This window comes from Anabrus simplex, chromosome 3 (assembly GCF_040414725.1).
Source record: "Anabrus simplex isolate iqAnaSimp1 chromosome 3, ASM4041472v1, whole genome shotgun sequence".
Taxonomy (NCBI): Eukaryota; Metazoa; Arthropoda; class Insecta; order Orthoptera; family Tettigoniidae; genus Anabrus; species Anabrus simplex.
The window spans coordinates 249,798,074-249,810,093 of NC_090267.1; the positions used below are offsets into that span (position 1 = coordinate 249,798,074).

At 36.3% G+C, this 12,020-nt stretch overlaps 1 protein-coding gene across 1 annotated transcript in view; it reads left to right on the forward strand.

The window, feature by feature from the left end:
* The window catches only part of form3 (formin 3), a 962,880-nt gene that overhangs the window by 889,890 nt on the left and 60,970 nt on the right, over positions 1–12,020 (forward strand). Inside the window, exons 9-13 of the mRNA XM_067142982.2 lie at positions 279–340; positions 3,279–3,467; positions 3,551–3,651; positions 6,199–6,269; positions 11,017–11,124. Of these exons, the coding sequence (XP_066999083.2) occupies positions 279–340; positions 3,279–3,467; positions 3,551–3,651; positions 6,199–6,269; positions 11,017–11,124 (531 nt within the window). The remainder of the gene's footprint in view (positions 1–278; positions 341–3,278; positions 3,468–3,550; positions 3,652–6,198; positions 6,270–11,016; positions 11,125–12,020) is intronic.

Below are 12,020 nucleotides of genomic sequence, written 5' to 3' on the forward strand. Positions count from 1 at the left end.
CAACGATAGGTCAGTGTGGGAACAGAGAGAAACAGAATGAGGAGACAAGTACAGTCTCTGCATCCTCACATGAATGGGCTCTCCCACCTCCTCTCCCAGATCCTCCATATTAGGGCTGATGAGACCTCGACCCAGCATTTGTAAGATTTGACCTCAACATTTGGTTGCAGCGAGGGGATTTTTGAGGCACTATATTCACAAAACTTACAACTAAACTTTAGTTTTCAATAGAAGAATGAAATGGTATCTCTCAAAATCAAAATAATGGTATTTTTCAGATTGCATTGCTGGATGGTAAGAGAAGTCTCAATGTGAATATCTTCTTGAAGCAGTTCCGTAGGTATGTATAAATAAAAACTTTCAAAGTGTATGATTTCTTTTTTAAATTCTTTCACCCTTGTCTGTACATTTTGCATTTCCCCATGTTAACTTATCTGCTGTTAGTTTAAATTCTAGTAACATTGGTTTTAAACAGAATCCTAGCAGTGATGGTGGCAGTTGTTGCATTGAGACTGCCAACAGTGAGTTTATCAGTCCTCAAAAAGAAGTTCAGTCTACTTCCAAGTAAAAGTCCTGTACCACAAAGTAGATTTTCCTTCTTTCTGAGTCTGTTAATTTCAGTTGATTTCTCCAACTAAAATCTCTATTATTTCAGTGAATGACAACAATCAATCACTACCGATCTGTATTTAGGGCAGTTGCCCAAGTGGCAGATTCCCTATCTGTTGTTTTCCTAGCCTTTTCTTAAATGATTTCAAAGAAATTGGAGCTTTAAGTTATTCCAATCCTTAACTCCCCTTCCTATAAACAAATATTTTTCCCAATTTGTCCTCTTGAATTCAACTCTATCTTCATACTGTGATCTTCCATACTTTGAAAGACACCACTCAAACTTATTCATCTACTAATGTCATTCCACATCATATCTCCACTGACAGCTCAAAACATACCACTTAGTCAAGCAGCTCGTGTTCTTTCTCTCAAGTCTTCCCAGCCCAAAGTTTTCAACATTTTTGTAACTTTACTCTTTTGTCGAAAATCACCCAGAACAAAGCGAGCTGCTGTTCTTTAGATTTTTTCCGGTTCTTGAATCAAGTAATCCTGGTGAGGGTCCCATACATTGGAACCATACTCTAGATGGAGTCTTACCACAGACTTATATGCCCTCTCCTTTACATCCTTACTTCAACCCCTAAACACCCTCATAACCACGTGCAGAGATCTGTATCCATTATTTACAATCAAATTTATTTGATTATCCCAATGAAGATCTTTTCTTATAATAACACTTCCCATTTTCAGGACTTTCATCTCTTAATAGGCACTGCAACCCATTGTCCTCACGACCTCCTTCACTTAGGTATAACAGTCTTGCCTATCTTCCTTCCTTCCTTCCATCCTTCCTTTTTTTCCTTTTTTTCCTTTTTTTCCTCTCTTCTGTCCTTTATTCCTCTCTTCCTTCCCAATAACTTATTTTCAAAGTAGTATGAGATGAAAGGATTGTGTTTGTTTAAATTTGCCCCTTTTTTTTTCAATTTACTGTATCAATCTCTTTTCTCATTATTCTTCTTAAGTACTTCCACACCAGGCGAGTTGGCCATGCGGTTAGGAGCGCGTGGCTGTGAGCTTGTATCCGGGAGACAGTGGGTTTGAATCCCACTGTCGTAGCCCTGAATATGGATTTCCATGGTTTTCCATTTTCACACCAGATCATAACCACTTCCTTCCAACTCCTAGGCCTTTCCTATCCCATCGTCGCCATAAGACCTATCTGTGTCAGTGCGATGTAAAGCCACTAGCAAAAGAAAAAAACAGTACTTCCACATTATACTTCTTTTCAGCTCAATTTTTCCTTGTCATTCCTCCAGAACCATATTTTCTATACACCCAGGCTCCACGTTTCTCTTCCATACATTACTGTGCTCCAAACATAGGATTCTACACATTTCTTCTTTATTACTTTACTTAGATTTTCTTGTATAGGAGGATCTTTCTGTTCTGAAATCTTTGTTTTACCTGTGATATTCTTCTTCTGATCTCCTTTTTCAATCTGTTGTCATTGATGATTGTGCTTTCAAGGTAACAGAAGGCACTTGTTTCCTTTTGCTGCTTTTGTTTACCTCAATGAATTCGCCTTTCCTGATATTAATTTCACGTTTGGTACTGGTATATATTGCTAAGAAACAAAATCATGAGGGTGACAGTGAAATGAAACATCTTGTGGTCAATGCTGTATTGCATATATTAACCCAGATATTTCTGAATTATTTCTTGCAGTAAGAATTCACAGCTGTATTTTTCATGCAACTGACATGATAGAGTAATGAATTGTTAAATTTCTGAAACAGACTACTGTCCGCACACTTTATCTTGGTGCATTTACATCCTAGTGCTGAATCGGTCGACCTCGGCGATCTTCGAGATTCGTACTGGCAACCTTTGAAACACAAACTATGAATCGCTTAAGCATCGTTGTGCGACATCTGGCGTACACTTTACGTACTCGTACTGTTGTTGTTTACACATCAAAGCCAAAGTTTAGAATTCATGCTAGGAACAAGATTCGCATCGAGAGATATGTTTTATAATGTTATATAATGTGTATGTGACATAGTTGTTGGCTTAAGATGATAACGGTTTAGAAATTTCATATCGATCGATCATATTCTCGATTCAATTCAGATTTAATTTTCATTCAGTTGGCAGCACCAGGCAGCACTATCGATACCGGGACAGCTCCCTCCTTACTCCTCAAACCCGTACACAAATGCATCAAGATAAAGTGTGCGGACAGTATTTAGACCTATATTTGGACACCAAATGATGCCAACAGTCAGGAAATATGTCCTAAGATAATTAATTTTCCTTGTGATGCTACTCATTATTCTGGTTAGACATTACAATGAACTGGGTCCACAAAAACTGATACTAGACTAGTAAAAATAAATAATTTTCAGATCTCCCCTATACAGACAAAATGTGAATATTTAAGTTTTGGTAAAAAGTTGGTTGCATGTTACTTACTTGATACCTTCATGAGTACCAAGTAAATTAATAATTACATTTCTTGTGATGCAAGCAAATATGATCAATATAAAGCACAGCTGTTATAATGATCTAAAAATGAAAGAATTAGAAATGGGTTAAGGTTCTTAAAACTAAATATCATTTTGATACAATATCAATTTCCTCAGAATGATCTTAGAGTTGCACTATTTTTCATATTACTTCAGAATTTATAATGGTACAATAACTATGATCTATTTGACTTTCTTCAGCTGTAATGAAGATATAATTCAACTCATTCGTAATGGAGAGCATGACGATATAGGTGCAGAAAAATTAAGAGGGCTTTTGAAGATCCTGCCAGAAGTTGATGAGTTGGAAATGTTGAGGGCATTTGATGGAGATAAATCAAAATTGGGCAATGCTGAGAAGTTCCTCCTGCAGCTTATAGAAGTGCCAAAGTAAGTATGTGCCAAATATTTGTTTTCATTACCATTATAATATAAGGACAGATAACTATTCTAAAGAATGTTGTATGTTTCAGTTACAAGCTCCGTATCGAAAGTATGTTATTAAAGGAGGAGTTCGCAGCTAACATGGGCTACCTGGAACCAAGCATAAATGCCATGATTGTTGCTGGGGAAGGTAATGTATCTTATGTTTGGTTTTTATTGTGATTGTATAGAAATATAGAGAAACAAATATAAACAAAATGACAGGTCAGTGTGAGAAGTAGGAGCAGCAGAAAGAAGAGGTAAAGACAAACATGAAAACACAAAAGAAGGATATTTTTTACATCTCCATACACTGTCATGATATAGACTGACTGTCCTCATCAGTTACAGTTCTTCTCCATTTATTTCTTCTCAGCCCCTGATGATGATACACCCACTTGAAGCTTCATCAGTAGGGTGGTTTCAACTGTCACTGAGGAGTGATCTTGACAGATGTGGAAACTGTAGGGTAACTTAAAGTCAGATAAACATAGAAAGAAACAAAGATAAAGTTGAATGCAGGTAATGATAGACTAACACATATTATTCTTGTGACAGCCTAAAAGAGATACAAGATCATATACTGAATTCGGAGGTTTCAGTATACAAGGATTGAGGTGGTGCTAGTGCTGGTGATTATTGTTTTAAGAGGAAATAAAACTAAGCAACCATCCTCTGTGTAACACTAATCAGAGAGAAAAAATGGAAGGGATCCAACACTTTGTAAAATGAAGGTATCAGCCAAAGAAATACAAGTGTTACAAAACAGCATGAAAATGAAATACTCCTCATGCTTCAAATACTTTAACACCATCGGGGTCAGAAAAGAACAAGAGTTGACCAAGGGAGGTCGGATAGGATAGATGAAAGTGAGGAGCCTAGCACAAGTAAGTGGAAGCCATGCCAGAAGGGACCCAAGGTTGCCAACCCACGCTCCCAAGTCGAGAGGCCCTGGGATCCCTTTTAGTCGCCTCCTACAACAGGCAGGGGATACCATGGGGATAAGGTCTGAGAATACGATCCTTTAAATTGAGCTGAAGGGCACTTACTGGCTTTCTAATATATTTTTCACAGATGAAGGCTACGATTTAGAGCCAAAGTTCTCCTTTTCTATTGGCTGAAAAATTTTGAAACTCCGAGAAGAGTTAGAGATAGAAAAGTTGAATTAGCTTAATAAATATGACTATCATTTATTAGCTTAAGGTCTACTGTTTGCACCATGTATCAGTGTACCTGCATACAAATTACACTTGAAAAGCAATGTAACCTTACTGTGTCCTCAGCCCAGAGGTTTGTCAAATTTTCACTTGCTCCACTATCAGCTTTCATAGATAGCCTAGTTCAGTAGCGACCAGCCCTTAAGGACTTCCAGATGGTGTCCTCCCTAGAGAATGAAAAGGTTTTTTTTATTTTCTCTCAACATTTGAAGTCAAATATTGGACTCGAATAATGCTAAGAAACTTTTCATTGTAAAACTCAAAACTCTCATCAGTAAGGAAGACTGTTCGGCGATATCAAAATTACATGTGCACTGGTAAATGTTTTCAGGTTGAAGATAAGGCATGGCCTCTCGAGCTTCCATCTGAGGATATAGTATGGGTGAGGGGGTTGAGATGTAAGGGAGAAGCACTCAAGTGGATGGTTTCGAGGGGAGGAAGGATACGGGAAGAGGCTTTCACTTGGGCAGAGTCAGTAGCAGCATAGCAGTAAAGATGCCCTCGCCAACCCCTATACAAGCATGCGCCAGCCAAATCTCTGTGGTTGCATGCAATAAAATTAAATAATCATTTATGACTTTGTTTGCCCTATTATTTATATTTTAAGAAGAAAAATAATAAATAATTATATTGATATGTAACATTTGAGACAAGCAATTTTGATTCAAATTGGGCATCTGGCTTGGACCCCACATTTTGTGAGGGTTGGCAGCAGTGAATTAGTTTATTTTCACACGGAAGACTTTGAGTGTGGAGGTACTGGTCAATAGCAAAGAAACAGTTGGGCGAAAAATTACAGTGTTCTGTCCCCCCCCTTCCGGACCTGAGAGACCACGGGCCACCACTGGCCTGGTTATCAATGACAAAGTACAGTATACTGAGGAAATGAGGTAGTTTTCTGTTACTTTCATCATTAAGACAGAAGGTGCTCTTGCATATTCATCTGCTAAGCCCACTGGAATGCATGAACATAAGCAAAACCTCCACACCATTCATCACAGGGACTGCCTGTAAACCTGATTCTCATTGCAAGCTGTTGAACCTGAATCTCTACAAATTAAATGAGAAAACCACCTTATCATTCTTTTAAATTAATTGAAAGGCAAAAATAGCTAGACTTATTTATTCTTCACTAAAGGGTAGAAGATTGTCATTGTTGGGAATGTTGTATATTTCAAATATTCTTCTATTTCATGTTAGCTATATTTCACCTATTACCTAAATTAAATTGACTTTCATGATGCCTCTTTATCAGTGACTATGTTACTGAGGCATCTTTTGACCAACCATCAGTATCTTTTGCAGTCAACTCTGAGAGGATACCATTGAAACTAAAGGCAATTAAGTTACATTAAAAACCTAAAAAAACATCTATTAAGTTACACTACAGTCAAAAAACTAGATGTACATAGCTTATTAGGTCAGTTATTTGCACCAAAGAAAGAACTTATTTTTAACCTAGTTGCTTTCTTCTCTTTCAGACCTTATGACAAATAAGCCACTGCAAGAGGTCCTCTACATGGTTCTTGTTGCTGGAAATTTCCTCAATTCCGTAAGTGTACTAAAACTATCAAACTATTTTACTGCACTGTTCATGTCTCTCGATCAATCAATCCAATCAATCAATCAATCAATCAATCAATCAATCAATCAATCAATCAATCAATCAATCAATCAATCAATCAATCAATCAATCAATCAATCAATCAATCCTGATCTGCATTTAGGGCAGTCACCCAGGTGATAGATTATAATAGAGTAAATTAATGTATTATTTGGGTCCACCTTTTCAAGAAAAATGTAAATAGTTTAAATTACGTAAATGATTAGGGACAAGTTTCAACCTAGTAATAGGTCATCGTCAGCCTAAAGCAAAATTAAAACACAAATTTTGCTTTAGGTTGACGATGACGTATTACTAGGTCGAAACTAGTCCCTAATCATTTATGTAATTTAAACTATTTACATTTTGTATTGAAAAGGTGGATCCAAATAATACATTAATTTACTCTATTGTAATCACAGTTCAACACAGATCTATCATTATGAAACTTATTTCATTCAGGTGGTAGATTCCCTATCTGTTATTTTCCTAGCTTTTTTTTTAAACGATTGCAAAGAAATTGGAAATTAATTGAACATCTCTCTTGGTAAGTTATTCCAATCCCTAACTCCCCTTCCTTTAAACAAATATTTTCCCCAATTTGTCTTCATGAGTTCCAACTTTATCTTCATACTGTGATCTTTCATACTTTTAAAGACACCACTCAAACTTATTCGTCTATTAATGTCATTCCACGCTATCTCTCCACTGACAGCTCGGAACATACCATTTATTGCATAAAACTGTTTTCATGTTTTTACCCATATTGAACTTACTACTAATAGTTACAATTCTTGTTTTATTTTCCACTTAATTCAGTACATTGTAACTATTAACATACTATTTAGTTGACCAGCTCGTCTCCTTTCTCCCAAGTCTTCCCAGCCCAAACCTTGCAACATTTTTGTAACACTACTCTTTTGTCAGAAATCACCCAAAACAAATTGAGCTGCTTTTCTTTGGATTCTTTCCAGTTTTTGAATCAAGTAATCCTGGTGAGGGTCCCACACACTGGAACCATACTCTAGTTAGGGTCTTACCAGAGACTTGTATGCCTTCTCCTTTACATCCTTACTACAACCTCTAAACACCCTCATAACCATGTGTACCCTTCATTTATGTGATTACCCGAATGAAGCTCTTTTTTTTGTATTAACACCTAGGTACTTACAATGAACCCCAAAGGGAACTTTCACCCCATCAATACAGTAATTAAAACTGAGAGGACTTTTCCTATTTGTGAATTTCACAACCTGACTTTTAACCCCATTTATCATCACACCATTGCCTACTGTCCATCTCACAACATTATTGAGGTCATTTTAGAGTTTCTCACAATCTTGTAACTTATTTATTACTCTATACAGAATACCATCATCCGCTAAAAGCCATATCTCTGATTTCACTTCTTTACTCATATCATTTATATACAGTATATAAGAAAACATAAAATATTAATAGAAGCCTAAATAATGATTTGTACTGCTCATTTAATCAGAAATCCTGCATTTGTAATTTTGAAATTCAAGTGCTATTAATTATGTGTTCTTAATGGACAGATAAGAGAGAACATGCTTTGCATCAGTATTCAAGCTACATAATGACACAGTGACATTTTTTAAACCTTGAAAATGTTTAAACTCACATTTGGATTTTTATCATTTACTTCTGTTTCAGATAACAATCTAGCTCAATGGCTGAATAGTCAGTGTTTGGTTCAATCATAGTTACATTTTACATAGTTACATTGTATGTTATCCACCAAAAAACAAAGAAAAAAGGAGAGAAATGTTATCCTTTCTAGACAAGGATGTAAAATATAAACAAGTTCTCCTCCTCATTTCATACCTTTTGTCAAAGGTGTGGCGACTGCGTGCAAAACAATCCTTCTCCAGCAGTCTTTTACTGCCTGGACTGCAGTTTGAAAACTGCCACCAGTTATTCAGCAAATCTGTGTAGACTAACATCTAGGAATTCGATCTCTGGGTCTCTTACCATTTAGTGTGCCCTCTGTCTTCTAGAGCTTGAAGTTCTATATGGCCAAAATAACGTAAGGTATTCTTGTTGACAGTGCTACATAGTCTCTTCTGAACGCTCAGTTCCTAGCTGATCGATGCATTTATACATTTTTTGGACCATAGGATATGTAATAGCACCATATTTCAAACATATTTAGTTTCTTAGCATTAACTTCCTTGCTTTGGATGAGTAATACTGAAAAGATGAGATCACTGAGCAACCACAGTTCTGTTCGTCTAGTGATTTCATGGTCTCTCCAGATTTTTGTTAATCTTACAATATCCATCCTTGCCATCTCAATTCATCAGTGTATCTCAGGTGTAAAGCTTCCAGAGTTTGATCCTACATACATAAGCTTCACTTTAACTTAGAAACCACTAGCAATTCATATTGATGGGGGGGTTGCCATTGGTTTTGGTTTACTGTCACCACTCTGGTCTTGCTTTCATGCATGTGTAGGCTCAAGGCTTCACCCTCTTCCTTCAGGAGTTAGAAAATTTCTTATCATTCCTCTACACTTGCTGCAATCACGACCATCATGATCATGTCATGTGTTATCTAAGATTAGTTATTTTCCTACCATTTTTGGTATATCTACCTTCATATTTTTAAGGAACCATCTTTAAAGCCGCTGGCAGTGGTGTTCAAACCCACTATCTCCCAAATACAAGCTGACAGCTACATAATCCAAACCACACAACCACTTGCTCAGTTACATATAGATAACAAAGCAACTTGAAAAGGAGTGAATTGTAAACCTAATGACCATTGCACACTTACTAGGTTCACAGCAAATATTCAAAATGTTTGCCATGAAGTTCCAAGCAGAGAGCAATGCATTTCCACTTTAAAAAAATCTTTCACCAGTGTTCGCTATGCATGATTTCATAAAATTTGTTATGGCTACTTTTAATTTTCAATTTTTCTGGGAGTGGACTAGTAAACTGAGGAGGATTTGGCAGCACCCAAGAAACAAAAGTCAGGTGGTGACAAATTGGGACTATATGGTGGACAGAGCCCTTGTGAAATTATTCGCTTCCTGAAATTATCACTTAAAAATTGCATTGAGGGACTGGAGGTATGAGCTGTGGCTCCATCTTGTTGGAAGAACGAATCCATCATTTCTGTTTCATTCAGTTCCACAATGAATGTGTGCAAGATTTCATTACATTAAAATTCTGAGTCTACTGTACTGTTAAGAATATTAGCCCAATATTTTTTTTATGTAAGCACAGCAATCTTTGGAGAATGAAGCTGAGATTCATAAATTGCATGTGGATTTTCAGAAGACCAGGGTCGGATATTTTGACTGTTTATGTAACCAGTTAAATGAAACCAAGCTTTGTTGCTAAAAGAAATTTTGTCTAAGTTCCCTTCCATGATGATTTACAAACCACTGAGACCACTCCCAATTTAAAAAAATCTTCTTTGTAGTCTACCAACTTCAATTCCTGAATGACAGAAAATGTTTACAGATAAAGATTTGGCTTTTGTCTTGTTGCTGTATGTGCTGTGAAGAGAGATACACCAGTCTGCAGTGTCAATTTCCATATGGATTTAGACAAACCTTTAAGAAGCCTGATCAAAATATTTTAAAAAGTTTCTCTTCCATCAAAATTTGTGGTTTATCGCTCATCGGAGCATTGAATATAGCACCGCAACTATGAAATTTATTTATTCAATTTCACAATGCAGTACAGCTGAGTTGGAAAACTATTTGCATTCTTTTCACTGCGTCCATGTATTTGTCACTTTTCCAGAAAACTCACTTGACTAAGAATGCTCGTTCCCCTGTAGTAAGCATCTTCACTCTTGCAAGCTACTGACTACCTTCCCTGACCTTCACTTTAACAGCGTTGCAACCCGCTTGGGTTAGCTGGATAGTTGCCAACATATGCAGTATCACCACCAGCCACTCTTGCAGAAATTGGGAAACTATAGCCAATGATAAGTCAAAATGGCGCCAAATTGTATGTGATGCAGTAAATTTTTTTTAACAGGATAGAGGGAGATTAGAATCTGAGAAATGGAATCTCAGGAAAGAACAAGCATGAATGAAGAATGGTGCTCTCTTATAACCCTCTGCTGCTACAACAAGTGTGTGCTGTCACTGTAATAGAGTCTGCGGCTCTAAAGTTGGACTAATCAGCCCCTTGAGAAGACACAATTGATATTCCAAAAGACATTCATTCAATGAATAAATGACTCTGAGATGATGATGATGATGGTGATGATGATTTGTAAATTAAAAATGTGATTGGTAGAAAAATAACTAAATAAGTTAAATAAGAAGTCAGTGAAAAGATGAGTAGGCTAGGGAAACAGCAGATAGGGAATCTGTCACCTGGGTGACTGCCCTAAATGCAGATCAGGATTGACTGACTGACTGACTGATTGATTGATTGATTGATTGATTGATTGATTGATTGATTGATTGATTGATTGATTGATTGATTGATTGATTGATTGATTGATTGATTGATTGCTTGATTGATTGATTGATTGATTGATTGATTGATTTCTTTCTTTCTTTCTTTCTTTCTTTCTCTTTCTTTCTTTCTTTCTTTCTTTTATAATTTAGCAGGAACATTTTCTGTATAAATATTATTCTGTATATACAACTTAGTTAGGACCAGTCACATATTTACTGAAGTGGAATGAATCTGTCTGTTTACAGGGAGGGTATGCTGGCAATGCTGCAGGTGTGAAGCTCAGTTCACTCCAAAAATTGACTGACATCAGAGCCAACAAACCTGGCATGAACCTTATCCATTATGTGGCAATGGTAAGTTCTGAGAGATATTCTCTTAGCTTTACTATAGGAAACTAGTACAATTTTTAAAGTTATTCATGAATAAGAATTTTGCATATTATTGAAATCCTCATGTAGTGGTCCTTGTATTCTTTCTTTGACAGAATTTTGCTTTTCAGAATGCTTTCATTATGCATTACAGAATATTTTTAACTAGTGAAATCAAACTAAATTAACATATATGTAAGGCTCTTGCATAAATTAGTTGCGTATATGTGTGTTTGTCCACTTACAGAGTAGGTAATATGAAATTGTGGCTAACTCTATAAATATCTCTGTCATTATTTATTATTATTTCCATTATACTTTCAACAAGATGAAGAATTCTCAGGAAGAAGTGTCCAAGTTGACAATGCCATGTACTATTGTGTGTGCATTCATGTCCATGAAATAGTTGATCCTGTATCATTTGCAACCTTGAAGGTAGCAGACAGGGTCAAGCATCCAACATTTTAGTCTTGACATCCTGAAAGATGACAGTCACTGATTAGAAATGAATATTTTGCTCAAAGCAACAAAGTTCAGCCACTATTTTTCATTGTTATTTTCTAACCTGATGACCTCATAGCTTTGTCGATGAACATTTTATCGGAAGATATAATTAGAAATGTCTATAAATAATTCCTGGATATTGATGTATCAAACAGGAATGTAATGTACTGCGAGTACCGTTGTTGTTGTTGTTATTGTTATTTGCTTTACATAGCACCGACACGAATAGGTCTTATGGCGACGATGAGGGAGGAAGGGGCTAAGAGTGGGAAGGAAGCGGCCGTGGCCTTAATTAAGGTACGGTACAGTACTGCGAGTACCTAATTAATTTTAAATCATATAGGACTATCAATATAACACTATGCCTTACTTATCAT